This window comes from Lampetra planeri, chromosome 1 (assembly GCF_965212315.1).
Source record: "Lampetra planeri chromosome 1, kcLamPlan1.2.h2, whole genome shotgun sequence".
NCBI classification, from domain to species: domain Eukaryota; kingdom Metazoa; phylum Chordata; class Hyperoartia; order Petromyzontiformes; family Petromyzontidae; genus Lampetra; species Lampetra planeri.
In genome coordinates this window covers 10,597,938-10,618,018 of record NC_136107.1, presented here as the reverse complement: position 1 = coordinate 10,618,018, position 20,081 = coordinate 10,597,938, and the positions used below count along the sequence as shown (strand labels likewise).

At 46.9% G+C, this 20,081-nt stretch overlaps 1 protein-coding gene across 1 annotated transcript in view; it reads left to right on the top strand.

The window, feature by feature from the left end:
* The window catches only part of LOC144717646 (R3H domain-containing protein 1-like), a 114,985-nt gene that overhangs the window by 28,164 nt on the left and 66,740 nt on the right, over window positions 1-20,081 (top strand). The window contains 5 exon segments of the mRNA XM_078593171.1: window positions 13,530-13,732; window positions 15,391-16,163; window positions 16,775-16,816; window positions 18,297-18,386; window positions 19,510-19,651. Coding sequence (XP_078449297.1) covers window positions 15,414-16,163; window positions 16,775-16,816; window positions 18,297-18,386; window positions 19,510-19,651 — 1,024 coding nt within the window. The 5' untranslated portion in view covers window positions 13,530-13,732; window positions 15,391-15,413.

Below are 20,081 nucleotides of genomic sequence, written 5' to 3'. Positions count from 1 at the left end.
GTTTTTGGCTCATGGAGTGATCCACGAACAGGCCTGGCAAGTTTCCAGGGTGTGAATCACCACCAAACTGACGTTGTATAATCTACCCAGGGAATGCCCCTCTTAAAAGAATGTTTTTTGAAACCTTTGAGACCTGCCAACATTAGCAGGGGGAAGAGTGAATTGGGCATAGCAAGGACACACCCCTTGCTATATTCTCCACCACAGGTGGATCAAAAAAATGCTCCGTCAGCTTCGTCTAATGGATTATCTGACTCACGGAGTTTGGCTAATATCCACTTGGCAGATATCAGCCAGATTCACGTCCTTGTGTCTTTTTTTGGCTTAGTTGTACCAAAACAGAGCTCTCAGCCAGGTTTAAATAGTCGTTTGCCAACATTTGAATTGCACCCTTAGTCTTTATTTTATCAAAATGGCAGCGTCTCTATTCTATGCTGAATTCATAGTACTGTTTTGCAAGTAGAATAGAGTTTGCAGACAAATGATTCAAGTCCTGTGACATCAGCCTCATAAAAAAAATATTAAGTCCATGTGTGCTTTCCATTGATGCAGTGATTGATGTACAAACAAAATTCCATTTGTGTACTATATATTTTTGAATATGTTAAATGCCAGATTAAGCGAATGCAATTTACACTCGCACATACCATATTAAGTTGTTTAAGAAAATAGCGTTTCGATTTTTTTACCATTTTTTTAACAATACTCATGAAATTATCTCAGAAATTTCACTCCTACTGTGTCGACATGCAGGAAAGTGCCATTGTGGTTAATGCACTTTAACGTTTTGTATAAATATTTGGATACTGACAGGCCAATTGATTTGTTTTCATTGTGTAATAAGTGGATCCGACACGATAAGAACTTAAGTCGTTTATTAATAAATCTTCGGTACAGCTTGGTTGTCTCTCTCTCTCACTACGGAATGATTGCCGCCCAAGCGGCTTCGCTGCCCCGTGCCATGTGGTGCTCACCCACTCTCTAACACGCCGCTGGCTGACGGTGCGCTCGGGAGCGGTTGAGCGTCTGGATGTCGAGCCGCCAAATGGCTGATGGAGATGGCGGGGCAGCAGCGACGGGGAGCTCCTCTTGATTCTTCACACCGACCCCGCTCCTTGCTCCGTCCCCCGCTTATATACGCTCCCCGGCGACTAAACCCTGCCTCTGGCCAAGCCCCTCATGGAACCTTCGGGAACGTTCCAGAGGCTTCCCGGGTGGCTCCGCCCTTTCACCTTTGCTCTAGATATAAACCCTTACCCCAGATAAACCATAACTTCATAGCAAACAACGCCCCACATAATAGAGGAGATGGCGCTCTCATTACAACACACCCCCCCCCCCTCGTGATAAAAAATCTAGCTGTCCCCGCTAAGGAAGGGCAAGGCATAATGTAGAGTGCCATCAATCATGAAGTGCAACACAATTAGACAAGAAGAACGGAACATCAACAGAACAATGCATTAGAACCAGCAGCACGCAATAAGGGGCCCAACTGCTTCAGGAAAAACGAGACGTTTTAGAATGTGTGTGCATAGCCGGCCCATCCGCCAGAGGCGGAAAAAGAACAGGAACTCCTGCCGGTGGAAGCAGAGGTCCAGCAGGGGGCAACACAGCCGGATCCAGCACAGGTGGACCAGATGGAACAGCGGCATCCTCCAGTCCCGTTGTGTCAATCGGGCGCTGTGGGCGGTAAAGAAACAGACTCCGGAAGATCACCTTGCACAGGAGCAGCAGGCCTGTTGGCCACGTCAAGCACCAGGATTCCGGGATGACGATGGCCCCACGGGAGCAACGAACTGTTTCAATCGTGACAGGTGATCGTACCAACGCCGGCGAGCATGACAAACCCGGACACCTCAACGATCGTAACGGGCCCCTGCCATGGTTTGTGGAGTTTAGAAGAGGTGCCAATAGGCACCTGTGGGCAATGAAGCCACGCCCGATCACCCACTGACCATGGCATGTCTGACTTAAACCTTCGTGCACAACGCTCATTCCGAGCCTGGGTCTTAGAAGTATTCACCCTGGCAGCCTCCCTAGCCTCGGAAACATGTCAAAGGGACTCGCGGATGTGATCCGGAAGAGTCAACTTAGGAGACAGCACAGGGGAACCTAATTGGACATCAACAGGTGGCACGTTTTCCCTCCCATACATGAGGAAGAACGGCGAATATCCTGTAGAAGCGCGAGGCACCATCCGGTAGGCAGAGAGGACGCTGGATATCTGCAGATCCCAGTCGACCTGTCGCTCATTAACGGTCTGGCACAACATGGTGGACAAGGTACGATTTAGACGCTCGACCATACCATCCGTCTGAGGGTGGTAGGGAGATGTCGAAATTTTCTTGGAATCCAGAATAGTGCAGGCGTCACGAAACAATTTATAAGTGAAATTCCTACCCTAATCAGTAAGCAACTTTTCTGGAGCCCCTATATTCATCCCATAGCTATTCACGAAGGCATCCACGATGGATAAAGCAGATTGATTTGGCAGGGCCCACGCCACTGGCCACCGGGTAAAAAATTTGACGCCAACGAGAATACATTTATTCCCACGAGGCGTCACGGGGAATGGTCCCAACACATCCAATGCAACCAATTAATTGATGCGAGTGACAGAGATGGACTGCAAAGGCGGACTTTCGCCGGGCACACTCGGTACATGAGCGGAGCGTTCCAATGACGTCAGATGTCATACCCGGCCAATAGTAATCCCTCTGAAGGGTAAGCAGCATTTTCTGAATGCCAAGATGAAAAAGGCGTTCAGAGTGCAGTGTGTGGATCAACCCTGCACGTAGAGAATTCGGTACAACCAATCTCAACTGGAGCGACATGTCATCCTGCCACATCAACAATCCATCCAGAACAAAAACACGGCCCTCCTCAAAAGATTTCGGATCACCCCCAATTGGTAAGGCCTGATCACGCAAAGAGGCCAGGGATGAGTGAGCAAATTGTTCCCGCATCCACACCAACCGCGGAAGACGCAACATGTCATCGGCAGGGGGAACTGCCCCATTGCCAGAAAGCGTCACAACCGAGGACACGTCCAACGGCCGAGACGTGCCTGGAGGAGAGCAGCAATTTGTACCAGAACGGCAAACACACTGAGAAACACCATTGGTACCTCATTTGCCAGTAAAAAATATGATAATTGGTTTTTTACCCTTTTATTTGGAAACAAAACTGACACCTTTTTTTACGAGGAGTCATGTTTGCATAGACCACAATACCTGCAGTCATAATGCAAACAAAAAACATAACTGATAATGTATGCACTGTCCTTGAAGTTGATTGGTCCACACCCGAGACAGCTTTCCTTAGAGCCTAGTCTCACATGGGTTGGACCAGATGACGCCAAAAGGCGCACAACTCAAAGACAATGCACCATCAGAGTACGAGAGCTCGGGGTAAGCATTTACACCATTGGTACCTCATTTGCCAGTAAAAAATATGATAATTGGTTTTTTACCCTTTTATCTCGCAACAAAACTGACACCTTTTTTACGAGGAGTCATGTTTGCATAGACCACAATACCTGCAGTCATAATGCAAAGAAAAAACATAACTCTGATAATGTATGCACTGTCTTTGAAGTTGATTGGTCCACACCCGAGACAGCTTTCCTTAGAGCCTAGTCTCACATGGGTTGCATTATGACTGCAGGTATTGTGGTCTATGCAAACATGACTCCTCGTAAAAAAGGTGTCAGTTTTGTTGCCAGATAAAAGGGTAAAAAACCAATTATCATATTTTTTTACTGGCAAATGAGGTACCAATGGTGTAAATGCTTACCCTGAGCTCTCGTACTCTGATGGTGCATTGTCTTTGAGTTGTGCGCCTTTTGGCGTCATCTGGTCCAACCCATGTGAGACGAGGCTCTAAGGAAAGCTGTCTCGGGTGTGGACCAATCAACTTCAAGGACAGTGCATACATTATCAGAGTTATGTTTTTTGTTTGCATTTTTACTGCAGGTATTGTGGTCTATGCAAACATGACTCCTCGTAAAAAAAGGTGTCAGTTTTGTTGCCGGATAAAAGGGTAAAAAACCAATTATCACACTGAGACACATGAGGTAACCGAGACAGCGCTTCAGCGTTTGCATGACAAGTCCCTTTCCGGTAGGTGACATCTAATTAGAACTCCTGGAAGCACTCCAACCAACGTGCCAACTGACTTCCCGGCTGCCCGATCTTCAAGGAATATTGGAGGACAGCGTGGTTAGTGCATATAACGAATTGTCTACCATGTAAATAAGGCCGAAAAAGTTTAACAAAATGAACGATCGCGAGCAGCTTCCGACGAGTGACACAATAACGGGTTTCTGCCGGCGAAAGTACCCGACTACCATACGCACCAACACGCTCGACGCCCCCCTTCATCTGTGACAGGACAGCCCCGATACCCGTGTCACTGGCGTCAGTGTCGAGGATGAAGGGGGAGTAGTCGAGAGTAGGCGCGTCGGACAGGTAATTACGCAAGGCATTGAATCCAGCCTCCTCTGCTGGACCCCAGTGGAACCTCTGATTTTTTCCCGTAAGCGCATGCAACGGCCTAGCAATGGACGCAAATCCAGGAATGAACCGCCAATAATAGGAGGCGAAGCCAACGAAGCTCCGAACAACCCCTATACTCGCAGGGACCGGCCAATCGCGGACACATGCCGTTTTGTCAGGATCGGTCGAAATCCCGTCGGCACTCACAACGTGACCCAAATAACGTACAGAAGTCTGCAAAAGATGACATTTTTTTGGTTTAAATTGGAAATTAGCAGAACGCATGCGCTCAAAGACAGCGCGAAGTCGGAGGAGGTGGTCATAAAACGTCAGACTGAACACGATGACGTCGTCCAGATACATGAGACAAGTGTCCAATTGGAGTCCGGCCAGGACAAGTTCTAAACTCAAAAAGACCCTGCGGGGTACGGAACCCTTCACACTGAGCTGGAGACGGAGAAGCATTTTTGCCGCACAATTCGGCGATCCATCGATCATCCATCAGACATTTATTCCCGACAGTGCAGACAGCCTGCGCAGGCGCGTGTTCCACTCGGTCAGTAAATGCGGTGGTAGTGGGAGCGAGAACAGTACCGACAGGCACAATAACATCTCCCGGGTCCCCATTCAAAACTTGCAAAAACGGGGCCTGACCCATTCTGAGAATGGTTTGAGCACAAACCAACGTCAACCCTCGCGTAGCAGTATTTGAAGACGTCAACAGAATCCCATTCACCGCGACGTTGCAAGCGATTTTCTTGCGATATCGGAGTGGAATCAACATTTGGGAGCCTGACGGGACAGTATCGGTGGCATCAACCAAAGCCTGAACCATAGCTGAGGAGGTCGGTCGTGGAAGCGGCGATGGCAAAAAGCGCAATTTACGACCCGACGGCAATTCCAGACATCCCTGATCCACAAGAATCTTAAGCGGCATTCTTGACAAATAGTCCATGCCTAGCAAACATGGCACGGCCAACATACACAAAATCAGTACGGGCCCCGTCGCTCGAACAACCGCAATGGCGATACACGTGTCAACCTGGCAAATGATGCCCATACTACCCCCATTAGCGGCAACACACACATCATACACCGGCCGAACACGCGAAGCAGGGATTGACAACAGCTGGAAAATAACATCTGAAATGATAGTGGCAGACGTACCCCATATCAACCAAAACACGGACATCGACCCCCTGAACAGTGACTGCCACCGTCGACGATCCAACCGTCGCGGCAACCATACGTCGAGCCAATTTTTTCCACTGTGTCTGCGAAACCGGCCAATCCTTAGCAATGGTACGCGAACGCGAACAACTTGACGAATCGTCCCGATGCGATGCACCCGTCCCGGTGGCATGAGAGGAATGAGATAGCGAGCATGCCCGTGTGCTCGACGTGTGCCAACTCGCCTGTATGGAGGGACGTGACGGCGGACGGTTGGCTGCAGGAGATGCGGTCGGCGAACCGGACGGCGACGCAGGATGAGCGTGGCACTCCCGTGAGTAATGGCCCACACGGCCACATCTGTAGCACGTAACGGGAGGCCGCTGGTGGAGCAGATCGTCGTCCTGTCGCGGCCGGTAGATTTTCTGGCGACGTCAACCATCTCTAGGGCGCCGATTCTAGCGAGGGACAGCCGCTGCAACGTCGCCGGTTGACGGCGCCTCCTCGGAAATGATGACCACTTTCGATGGAGACCAGCCAATGGGCTGACCATCCTTAGCTGGGTCCCCCATCTACGCCGCCGTCTGCGCGCAGCGCTTCAAATTTTTATGTGCGTTGAGGCAACGCGCGACCCACAAGGACGTCTTCATTTCGTAGCCGCACGTAGGAAGGACAACATCCATTTCCCAAGCCAACGCCAACATGCATTCCATCACCAGCGGGTCTAACAGTTCCTGTGTTACATTGGGGTATGCATCAACTGCCAAGGCCATCAAGGCACTTCTGTAGGCGAGGGGCAACTCTGAGCTCCCCCACCAACGGTGCTGAAATTTCTTCATTCTGTCGTCTGGCAGCTCGTAGACCTCCGCCATCTCTTGAAAGGCTTGTTGAAGCGTCTTCTTCTTGTCGGCGGGAATGGAGCGAAACATGGCCAACGCATCACCGTCCAGCATGGTGGGCAAGGCAATGAGCGCCTCTTCTTCCGACCATAGGACGAATTTGTAGGCGGCCTCGAAGCGCCAGCGAAAAGCGCTCCAGTCGCCGTCCGCTGCCACAAACTTGCGCACGTGGGGCAGGCGTCGACCCCGGTTGGCGCTCTCCTTCGCAGCAGGCGTCGCGGTGGATGGCGAAACCTCGCGCGGCAGCGACGAACCAGCGCACCGCTTTCCACAGCGGTGGACAAAATGGCGGCCGCGACACTCGAACTTGGCGGGATCTGCGAAATGGCGGCCGTCTCCACACCGCCCGAAATTGCGGCCTTATTCACCAAGGGGGGACCCTCTGAGGTACCGTCACCGGCCCTCTGCACGTCCACCCCCGAACAGTCCACCACCGGACTTCCTCCAGCGGCGATCAGCATGACGAGGCCGACAAGGCGGTGAAGCGCAGTTGTTAGCACGCCCAGCTGGGTCTCCACCCTCTGCCACGGCTCGTCAGAGCGAAGCTGTTGAATCGTCTCCACCCCGCCGTCCGCCGCAGGTGCGACATCGGCACCCGTCATGGGCTCCCATCCCCGGGGCCACGGCCCCCGGGGTCGGCAGGAGCCGAGTCGCCGTCTCGTCGTCGTCGGAGGACACTGCAGGTGGATTCTTCTTTTTCTGATGTTTAGACATTGTGTCTTCTTGACAGCTTGGTTGTCTCTCGTCTCTCTCTCTCCCTATTGAATGATTGCTGCCCAAGCGGCTTCACTGCCCCGCGCCATGTGGTGCTCACCCACTCTCTAACACGCCGCTGGCTGATGGTGCGCTAGGGAGCGGTTGAGCGGCTGGAGGTCGAGGCGCCATGTGGCCGATGGAGATGGCGGGGCAGCAGCGACGGGTAGCTCCTCTTGATTCTTCACACCGACCCCACACCTTGCTCCGGCCCCCGCTTATATACGCTCCCCGGTGACTAAACCCCGCCTCTGGCCACGCCCCTCATGGAACATTCGGAAACCTTCCAGAGGCTTCCCGGGTGGCTCTGCCCTTTCACCTTTGCTCTAGATGTAAACCCTTACCCCAGATACACCATAACTGCATAGCAAACAACGCCCCACATAACACAGGAGATGGCGCTCTCATTACAATTGTATGGGTTGATATCAACTCTTAAGGGGAAACCACAACTGTTGGATCTGCAGCGGCTACCCCGGCGTTTGCTCGTGCCAACTACTGCCTTTTGCGTGTGACCCGTTTCTCATTGGTGGAGATGCATGCAATCATTTGCCAGGTAAGATTGCACGTGTGTCACTTTCAGTACGTGCGGCCGTCTGTGTGCGTGCATATGTAATAAAGGACTCGTTCACTGGGTCTGTCTCCGTTGTCCTTTATTTGGGTTCTTTATACTTGTCCCACACGGCCCTCGCTCAGAGCCTCCCCGCTTGGCAGCTCCACAGCTGCCTTCGCTCCCGTAGCCCTTCTCGCTCCTGCAGCTCCGCTGCAGGTCCCCTGTGCAGTCCTCTGGCTGCTCTCACTGCAGCTCCACCGCTGCTCCCCATTCCATCGTGCTCGGTCACCGCTGGCCGATGGTGCCGAGTCTTACTGGGTGTGTGACGATCTCGCCACTCTCCAACCTCCGCCCTGCGTGGCCTCACTCTGTCTCTATCTCCAACACTCTCGTCTCTTCCGGTATCTCTCCCTTAAGACCACCCCTCTCTCTCACGTGACCTAACTCCTCCCCCCCCGTGACGTCATAACCGCGAGGCCGTTTACGCCCGCATTACACATATCCGAGTTTATTTTGATCTAAGTGGGAAGCAGCAGCTTGGAAATCTGTAGTGATTCGCATTGCACTCTTGATATCCCTGCCCTGACTTTGCAACATACACCGTTGTGTAAGTATAGTGCAATGCGTGAGTCTGTGCATTTAACGGTCATTTATTATCCCACTTGGAGAATCTCTCGACCTCCCTACAAGCTGCAGACCTTCATGCATATATCCAAACATGTGCAATATTTGTGTTGTATAATGAGTGCACAGGAATTCGAATTTCCATGTCTGTTGTGTGCATACTAGCCATTAGTGGGTACCCAGAGCATGCAGTTTTAAATCACTGAAATATTGCAATGCACAGATGCATACATGTCGTGCTTTGATAAATTAGCCCGTCATTAACTTATGCATTGTTGTTTGCATGTTAAAGATGTATGTGCTTTAAGCATCGGAGTGGGTTGATCGTGCAGTACTTGTATGCAGGCATGCCTTGTGCAGCTCTGCTTTCGTGGGCTGCATAATGCTTCTGGCAGGCTCTGCACGGCATCGTGCACCACTGGGATCCCTGTACTGGGAACTCACCTGATTTAATTTCCTTTTCGTCTTATTTTGTTCAATTAATGATCTCGCCGCAGTCGCTGTGGGAAACAATCACATTTCTCGGCAATATTTTCTCTGCATCGCCCGCTGCGTTTGCGCCCACACGCCTGCGCTCAGCCGAGGCACACCCGGCATGCTGGAGTCTTTATATGTATCTTTCTGACAAAAGGGAGAAAAATGGCATGAAAGCTTGCCAAACGAGACAGGACAGCTTGCCGTAGGGATCCCACGCTCCCAAGAGCACAGCCTGGAATGAATCGTGCTACTGTGCAGCATCCGCTGGTGTTCGATTTGTCCTGCTCCCTGTCACCCCCATGTTTTCTTGCGCTGCTCCTGTTGATGCATAAATTAGGATGAATTGAGGGTTTATTTTCTGCTGCTGTTTGTGTGCTGAGTGACAGTCAATTCCTGAGATAATTGTATGTTTTATTGTAAGAAACTCAAAATGCTATGCATAGCAAGGACTGCTTGTCATTGTTGTGTAATAAATAAGTGCACATTTGTACAGTTAATGTACACACACACAAGTATAGCAAATGAGTGGGCATGCAAACTAAATAAATATTCAGCACACGACAAGAGCAGAGGCATGGAGAAAACAAAGGAATATACAGTCTTTTCAAAGCAACAGTGAAGAGATTTTGGATGCGAGCATGAGTGGATATAATTATGGGCAAATTTGTCGCATTCCATACAAGTATTTATTCTTGCAAGATGTAACTTCGCGATGGTTCCCCCCTTTATAAGGAAAACGTCATCATTGATATTAAGTTGCATCTCATAGCACTTGGTTCATGTGCATTGCACTGTGTATTGGTTTACGTGGCATATGACGTGTTTTTTTGCGCTACGTTAACAGGTATGATGATATCTCATTGCACTGCTGTAAAATCACAGGTAAAAAAAATGGACACGTTGCACGTGCTGGTGATGCAACCTCATATCCGATATGTCATCATGGAGCGTGGCCTACGTGTTTAAAGCCATCACGAGGGACTGGTGACCTCCACATCTCGATAAAATAAATCTCCCCCGAAGGAACACACGGTTCCGCCTTGAGTGCTGCGTTAAAATTAGGCGAGTTTTTTTTTACATTTGGAACGTGCGTATCCAGTTGGTATCATTGATTGGGCATGAAGCTTGAAGCAAAAACATTTATTGTGTGTCCTGCACGACTGTGATTTTCCAAGCGGGGTGCGGTACAACACCATCATCTGGTGACTGATTCAAGAGGATCACTGTGGTGCTTTAAATGAACGATCTGCTTGTGCGTGAGTCGGCTGAGCGCTTCGATGAATCCCCCACACTTTTTATTTCCCCAAGGCACCAAACGCCAATCACGTTCTCTGCGCTGCTGCCCCAATCGCTCACGCCGAATATTTTTTTTTTCCATTTTAACTACCCCTGAGCTGCACCTTGGCCATTGGAGGCAGCTCATTGTATCCTATTTCACACAGGAATAAAAGGGGTGACTCTTTTACATCTGCATATTAACTGCCCACCGATTTGCCCTAAACAGTGAGCTGCAGGGTATATTCTCTCCGTGGTGGACGCTCGTCGTTAATTGCAGCGATTGTAAAAAAAAAACCCCGCGACATTTCTTCATATCGCTGCAGCAGCAATAATAATAGGGGGGTTTTTCCCCATTTTTCTGCCAAAAAAACTGAAACCTTTTTACAAGGATTCATGTCTGCATTAACCACAATACTTGCATTCAAAATGCAAACAAAAACATACTATGATAATATATGCATTGTCCTTGAAACTGATTGGTTCACACCAAGGGACGGCTTTCTTTTTAAAGAAAGGAAGAAACACAACTAGACAAAACATTTTGTTTGCCCGTATTCAAACAGCTGTACGCCGTACGGAACTGAGAACTCAATTTCCCTGTACAAGAATACGAGTAAACCGAATGGGTTGACATGCATGATGTCCAGTGCGGGTGATACCGACAGATTGCCAATGCCTTTACCACGATATCAAGGTTGGCAATTCAAGGTACACCACGGTGCCAGTGTCAAGTTCCTATATATGCTCGGTACACCAGCTTGACCAATACTCCGGCATTGGCCTCATGATCCTGAGGAGCACAATACCTTGGGATTGCTTCTTTTGCAATGTACAACAACAACCACGCCTTGTCTCTAGCCAGACTAATCGGCGGGGGTGGTGAGCGTCCTGGCCTGGCTATCTAACAAGTCCGGCTAGCCGTCATCTCAATGAAATATATTGTATGTGTTAAAAAACAATTCACACATATACGTGTACTAGCTTTTGTGCCCGTCCTTGGACGGGTGTATATTGCAGTAAATCTTAAATGTTAAATAGAAAAATTGTTCAGCTCATGATTATAAATGAGGGGGGTTGCCCCATGTGGAGTGACGTCACCCGCTCATGGTTATTGGGGAGGGGTGCGGCATGTGGAGTGACGTCACCCGCTAATGGGTATTGGGGAGGGGTGCGGCATGTGGAGTGACGTCACCCCCTCATGGTTATTGTGGAGGGGGTACGGCATGTGGAGTGACGTCACCCGCTAATGGTTATTGGGGAGGGGTGCGGCATGTGGAGTAACGTCACCCCCTCGTGGTTATTGTGGAGGGGTGCAGCATCTGGTGTGCGAGACCTTGTGCGTTAGTGTAAATTTCCACGCGTACATGAATATTAATGAATGGGGGGGGCTCTTTTGCAGTGACGTCACGCACGAATGTAGCACTGTGCTGCGTAGATTTTTTTATTTGAAGCGACTTTGTGTAATAAATAATTTAATTCAGATCGACCTGTGTTCGTGTAAAAATTCACCCACTCATGAATATTAATGAGGGGAGGTGTGCCTCATGTGGAGTGACGTCATGCGGGGGGTGTGCCTCGTGGATTTACGTCACGCGTGGGACGGACAGACATTTCTGGGTGATTATACAGCAGTAGGTAATAATTACACGTGTGCTGTGCAGTGTATATCTAACATAAATATATACAGAAAGTGTGCGTGGCGTACGTGCTGTGTACAGGGTGGTCAAGATGTCTTGTGACCCCCTCCCAAATGAATTGAACCCTAAACATAGTTGTATTCCTTTGCATATTTGTTTTAAATAAACCTTTAAAAATGTATTAAGTTGTAGATAATTAAATGGGGGGGGGGGGGGGTCACAAGATCATCTGTAGTGTGCTGTAATTACTGTACGGATTGTTTGCCTGTCGCCCCTCGCCATCCCCGACCGGCCTCAACCAATTAACCGCAGTCACGAAAGCTTCAAATCTGAGTAATTTAACCTTACGGCGCTACCCCGGGGTGTCTATAGGACCCAGGCTCTCGCACAATGTCCGTGATGCAGTCACGTTTAGTCTGTGTTGATGGTCGGAGATGCGGCAATCGACTCATCTCGACGAGCTGTACTCACGATGCACCACCACGGGGTGCCACGTGCGAGCGTTCAGGGTGACAGCGCAATCGTCGTCCTCGCTGCGTTTCGACGTCGCGAATTGGCACTGATTTCGGATTTATTGGTTACCCCAGTCGCGGAGTTAAGTAACACACACCCCCCTGGTAAAAAATATATTGTCCCAGAAATAAAGTATTTAATTGCCTCGGCCATTTAGTATTATTTGGTACCCCCCATAAGGATCAATTCCGCGTTTAGCTTCATCTAAAGAAACTGTTTTAATGCGCGCATCGTCTATGTGAGTCAAGTCATTACCGTAACGTGTTTTGCACACTTGTCAACACGCACCTGGGCAAGCTAAAGATTATTGATTGTTCAGTGCTGCACGTACCGTGTCAACCCACGCGGCTTTACCATGTATTTCTTGTACAGGGACATTTGAGTTTGCAGGTCCGTAAGGCGTGCAGCCGTTTCAATACGGGCACGTGTTTTTGTCTATATGTTTGTGTTTCTCCCTTGTAGGATGGATGTTGAGATTTATCAGGGCACGGGGTGATCAATAAGGTCTGAATTTGTCTGTAATAAGTTTGGCATGGATAAGGGGTTTCCAAGTACACTACTGTCCACTGTCCATCTATATACAGTAACTAAAAACAATCAGTTCATCAGATTTCCTCCTCCAGTCTAAATACAGATTCTGATCCCATCGTGTATGGGGGCACTTAGTGGGAGAAGCGATTCCCCTTTAAGGTGTAGGCGATTGTTAAACCATACAAAAAAGCATTGTCGATGCGTGGGACCCAAATACACCCTCGGCTGTATTGTGCCATTGGTTTCGCCTCCGGCGTTGTCACGTTTTTTGGCCCTATCGCTTACTTTCAACATTGGCTCTTTTAGCATTACACAGTTTGAAAGGTGCTTTATAAAACCGGAGTTATTGTTGTTGATCGTGAAACAGTGATTCGGTATCAAATGTTGCCAATGTTCATTGATGATAGAGTGGTGTACAGATCGCTCGTCATTCGCTTTTTTTTTGTCGCGCAGTATTTTCTCGTAAATGTATTCCATTGAGCAACGAAGCGGTGAAAATGATCGCATTCGTCTGCCCCGCGTAGACAAGTACTCGAGGCTTGGTATTTAAATGCTTCGTCATGGCGTGTGTGTGTGCGCACGTGTGGTGTGTGTCTAGAGAGTGGAGGTAGTTATGACATTTGGGCTCACGACAACAAACATTGCTTAGAGGAGAAACATGGAACGTGCGGTGCTGGCCGCTCAGAGTCAGTCTTCCCTGCTGTGCCGTCCACCCCGACAAGGAAACTCAGCGCCCCTGCTATTGGACGCTGCCTCTCACCTTTGTGGCCAAGACCACGAATACACGTTCTTCTAAATCAGGTAACTTTGTACAATAGCCGGGAAACTGACCAAACGGGATAATCTGTGTAACAAATCAAACAAAACTCTAACTGGATAAGGCCACACTGTCTGGATGAATCAACTGTCGTTTTGTCCTTTCTGCTCAAACCACCATTTGGTGGCTGGCAGTCTCCTTTGGCGATATTAAGCTGTTGTGGAAATTCCGCCTTTCTGTGATGGGGGGGGGTATGTCCATAAAAGCAATCTATTTTTGACTTTCTTGCTTTAGAGGGATAATGGGCTGAGTTGATACCGAAAGTGGATTTTTTAAACTGTGGGCTTCTGATTGGGACTTAAGCACTCATCTGCCTATGATCATCATCATTAGCCATGAGTAATCATTAGCCTTGATCCCCTGCTGGATGAAGGCCTTCTAAACCCATAACTATCTTGAACGATCTTGCAGGTTATGATACATGCTTCAAAAATATATACGTTCAATAAATCGTTAAAAGATTGCATGATAATGTATATCTGTTTTATATTCACGGGAACTTAAAACTAAGAATTTGTGAACTATTCACTTTGTTATATTTTTCACATAAGCTGCATGAGCATTGGAAATTTCTGTTTTGGCTTTTCTATGGAGAATACTCTGCCAGCCGTAGCAATGTGGAATTCAGCCACTGCGTTAGGGATGCCCACAGAGATGAGCATACACCCACACTCAACCTTGATTTTAATCTGTACACATAGGACGGCATACTCTTGATTATACCTATTGAGAGGATCATATGTGTGTATAATACATTGTTGCGGTGAATAGAAACATGTGAAGGAGAAGTCTCCTTATTAATTTAGTTAATACCACAAATAAGATTGTTATTTTGTTATTTTCTTTGAACCTATCTACGTGACTTTACCAAAAAACCCAAAGAATATGAATTCCTGCAGTCACAAAAGCTTTTAAGTCAAGATTGAGGAGAAAGGGGATGAGACGTGGGGTGGGGGAAGGTTCCGGGGGAGGGGGAAGGTTCCGGGGGAGGAGGGGAGTGATTGTTTGCAGTTTGCAGGGGCAGTTTTCACTACAGTGTGAGGGTGCCCTACACCCACACCTACAAATACCGTCCCTACACCGCCTGTTAATTCAGATGATTGCGTTTGTGGGAGGCTGAAGCACCAGTTAAATTAGAAACTTCTGTTTTTGTGCAGTGCTTGCATGTGCATATAGATTGTAAAAACAAAGTACTGTATACAGCTTTAAATCCTATTATTTACGAACTTGGTGGCCGTCCATAAATGATGTCACGCACCTAGGGGGGGGGGGGTCAGACATTTGTGATGATGTGTGACGAGGGGGGGGGGGGTGAGAAATGTCAGAATCAAAATGCGCAACTTTAAATAAATATAGACAACACATTCTACTTAATTAAATCGGCTTTTTAATAAATATTTTCTCCTACAACATAAGAGTGCAGCGCCACATTAAATACGCACTACATTGACAAAAGTTTAAAGCGATTTGAAGCATGTTTTATTTTGGGGGGGGGGGGCAGAGCTTTGTGACGTCATTTGAGGGGGGGTCTGTTTTTTTGTGACGCCGTGTGACGAGGGGGGGTAAAAAATCGTCTAAAATATTGTGACGTCATTTATGGACGGCTCCTTGTTTTCCCTCTGCTCGTTTTTTTGCTTTGCAGACCTAAGTTAAAAATAATTTGGGATGATTGAGCCAGAAGAATTGCCTCTAGTGATTGATTCGGACATCCAAAGCAAAGTCCCCGTGGTTGTGGAGATCATCCCAGCAAAAGGAACGGATCGCCCATTTGTAAGAAGAGATCTTGTAAATCCAGAACTACCACTGCAAGCCGGGACAGTCAGCCCTTTGCATCAGCTGTCTGGTGGCGACTTAGCTCAAATCAAGGTAGATAATTCACTGACTATGGTCAAATCTGGTGGCCAGGGCATCCAAGGGAGAGCTGAGACGGCTCGCCAGCAGCAGCTGGGAGTTATGATTTCTTGTGGGCGAACGGGGTCGGACAATGACCGTGTCGTCTATTACGCAACAAAAGACGATGGGCCAGCTGGTGATTCTGGGCCGCAGGCTGGGCGGCAAACACCTAGAGCGTACGTCGAGATGCCCAACGTGATAGATGCAGAGATGAGCGCAGTGGAGCCCGCAAAGGCGACGGCGTCCCCACTGACCCAGGACCTGAACTATGCTGAGTTTGCGGACGTGTCCCATGGAGATGAAGAAGAGGATGGAGAAGGAAGAGAAGGAGCAGGCGGAATGAAGGCCAGGGCACATGGCAGCACAACGCACAGTCAGAGGCACGCTTGTGAGGAGGTCAATGCGCAGGTGGACGGAGAGCAGCAACGTGAAGGGGAGCTGCCCGTCCATCCCTTGGAAAACTTCAGTCGGGAAGAGAGAGCCGAGGCTGACTCTCAGCTCGACCTTCCAGCAGACGCACTGGTCAGTGGTGGTCTTGATGTGTTTGTTACTCTAAAGGCTATGTTTTGACATTTATGGGATCACTCGTGTATGTTTACATCTGTCGATTGTAAGTTAGTACTTTATTCGTGTCATTACTAGGATGGTATACATGTCTAATAGCTTGTTTGAGAAGAGAATATAGAATATGAAATAATTGAACAATTACAACATTGGTAAATGACTACTTGTTACCACTGCACCAAATCGATTCTATGGAAGCAATATTATAGTCAAAATATTACGTGATGAGAAAATATTGTTCTTAAAGTCCAAAATGTGTGACACATTGAAGCAGTATTTTTCAGCGTGCCAATGCTAAGCATGGCTAAGGTGTAGGAAACGAATTGTAATGAAAACCACTAGGGGCATACATTTGCACGAATGTGTATTGGACTTGTCTGGCATAGGCACTATATAACTGTTTCCCCTCGGGTGACTCTCACCCATTTTTGAATTGAAACCTGTTGGAACCTTGGAGCTCATCGGTTTTGAATTCAAAGTCAAATCAACTTTATTTTTTTACTCTTTTACCTCTCAATCAACGTATTCATTTGAATTGCTGTTTGGGCCATTTGTCATTGCCCATGCAGAAACGCATGCAGTCGCAGGTGCAGTCAAGAAAGAGAGCCAAGGTAAGGTTGAGCACCAGCACACTGGCTCCCGTGCATGTCCATGCCATTCCCCATACTGTCTGTCCATGTTTCTGTTGTTTTGTTCCTCTGCATTATGTTTCAATTGTGGTCTGACTATTGGGTTCTCAAGATTTTCATGGTCATAGCCATCGTTGGCAAGTAAAAAAATGTAAGCTTTGTTCTGAAGCATATAATCAGTCCAAATCGAATAATGCTGAGGGTTTAAAAAAATACGTAGGAAGTGTGACTGAAAAGCAACCTTTTATTTAATCCTTGTAAACAACCTACTCTTGGTTTTTATAAAGCCAGGTTTGCTCATTGATGGACCTAGAAATCCTGGTTTTGCTTTCTAGAAAAATAATGCATCCAACAAAGCTCACTGAATTATCACCGTATTGTCTGCCTCAGTGTGATTTATAATCATAACTTAATTTACAAGTGTCACCTTATCACTGTAATAATCTTATGAATGCTGCAGTTTGAAAAATAAAATTAGTTTTTATTTCAATTTACTTAACTTCACGTATGTCATTTTCAGATATCCTTTTTGGATCATTTCTACTACAGTATATGCTTAGCTTAATCATTCTGCCTATATCTTGTATTTTCCATTGTCTCACAAATGTGCAGAACAACCAGTGTTTTTCATTTGCACAGATATAGCCTTACCCCTCATGCTGATTAATTTCTGTAAAATGCATATGGTATAAAAACTTTTCGACTTTTATTTAAATTGCAGTCATTCTCTCATTTGAAAACATAATTTAAAACATGCAATCATATTCCTTAACTAAAACCATAGAAAAATACTGTATTTATAAAAGATTTCAGGTCTGTCAATGGCCAGTCATCAGTGACTTGGTCATAACATCTAACTCGTAACCATTTTTTCAGAGCGATGGGGCGGGAGGCCATAATTATGTTTGATTTATATTTTGTGGCACTGAAATCTTAGTTTTAGACTCTATAATTCGCCAAGCTTTGAATCGAGTGTTTTTGCTGTGTATAAAGATTACATTCACATAAAAAACGATCTGCAAAGTTAAAATTCACCAATATTACCACTTCAAAACACAACAATATTGTCACGTTTACTAGGATATCATTAATGTACCAATGTATAAATACAATTTTGGCCAATAAAGCTAGCTTTAGAAATGTCATGACTAAATTTAACAAATATTCATGACTGAATTCTGTATCTCTATTTGAGACATACAGGAATCACTGCAATCCACATTTGCGCCAGACAGAGCCTCAAACCATTAACCAAGTCCTGGCTCAGGTGCTTAATTTCAGTCCCTGGAACAATAGAATGAGCCTGAGAGTTGACTTTAGATAAACAAAACCTGCCAAGTCATCCTGTCTGCTTTCAGACGTTTATATCCTGCACACTTGGCAAAGGGTTCCAGTATTTAGCATCATCATTGTAGCGATCGTCCTGTCTCCTCTGCTGTATATTACTTCTTGTCTGCCGTAGTCGGGCGTCAAGATGAAGCTGGTGCGGAGCCTGGCGGTGTGTGACGAACCGTCTCCTCCCCTGGTGGACGGCGACAGCCAAGAGACCCAGGTGCACAATTCATATGCACGCTCCGTGCTACTGTCCAGCCTGTTTCCTACGGTGGTCATCGGCATGTTCCTCACAGTCATGAACACCTTCGCATGCCCAGCATGCTGCAGGAATTGGCCATTATAAGCTTCTTACTGAACTACCGAGGGTGTCCGGGATCATGTCTGTTCATGTGACTCGCTATCCAGAGCTCCTCATTATTTAAGACTCTCCCAGAGCCAACTGACATAGAGCATAGTGTATAGCACAACAACAACAAAAACACCACACAACCAATCTCACACAAACACCTCAACAAAGCAACCTTCTGGTGCTTCCAGTGGCCATCTCAAAATGTGCCCATGCACGAGCTAAAAACTCAACATATTTGTCAATATTACTTATTTTAAAGGAAAAATATACAATAGGTGACGTTTTTGGCTATGGAGGCATTTGAAATGTCATGATTAAATTTAACATAAATATTCATGACTGAATTCTTTATCTCTGTTTGAGACGTACAGGAATCTATGGAATCCACATTTGGAGACTGAAATGTATACCATGGACCTGATAATAATTCAACTTTGAAATGCTTCTTGATGGACAGTTTCTAAACTGGCATCTGAATCGGTACCTTTAAGTAGCAGTTAACTCAACAAGAACATCCTTCCACTATCACATATGTATTACTAAATTAACTCATTTACATACACATATACTAATTAATCACTCAAATAAACAAAGAGAGGGGAGGGGGTAGAGAAACATGCCGATGGTTGCATTAAGTCTGAGGTTGTGGTCTTCCAAGGAGTTTCTGGTCACCCTCGATTGCCTCCACTAATCCTTCATCAGACCCTGATTGTACCAGCAGGTTGTCCAGGTTTAGTTTTATGGGCTACTCTTAATGTGCCGACAACTACCACAAGCAATTTTTCACTTGCCTGCTCTGCTTGCTCATCACAGTAATAACCTGTCTGCTCAGCTCCAGCACCTTTATCATGTTTTACTCATATTAACTCGCGGGGCCCTGAAGATTTGAGAATGAAAGGGAAGAATTTCCCATTACCCTACGTCGCTTGCGTGTTCATCGTTGCTGGCATCCACAGGACCAATCTTAACATAAGCGATGACATTATTTCAGGAGCCTCAGTTGGACAACATAAACAGGAAAGAAGAGGAGAGGCCATGCAAGGAGGGCTCCGGCAAGGATAAACTAGCAGAGAAGGTTTTGAGTGACAAACCCGAGAAGGCGGCTCCCAAGGCACAGAAAGTACTCTCCCGAGGCAAGTCCCAAGGCTTCACTGTCATACACTTAAAAGACATAACTTGACAAGTGTCTTAATTCTCTCTTTAATTTCACATTGATCATTCTGTATTTTTTTTAATACAAGCCCTCATCCATAGGGCCATAGTGTGTGTTCAGCTTTACATGTAGGCTGTGTATGTTGACAAATGAACGGGCAAAGTTGGCTCATTTGTGAGTTGAGTGTGTTTGTATTCATCGTTTCTGGCAGGAAGGTATGGGTCTGTATTATCATTACTGTCTTTGACCATTCTCAATCCATTGCTGGGGTTTAAACTTTCCCAAGCTACCTTGGCTCCCTTGCTATTGCATTCCATATGGAATATTCCACGTATGTATATGTAGTGTCTGCAGAGTATTTTTTTATGAAATCTTAAATAAACTTTAATTAAACCAGATGAGAGCCCTTT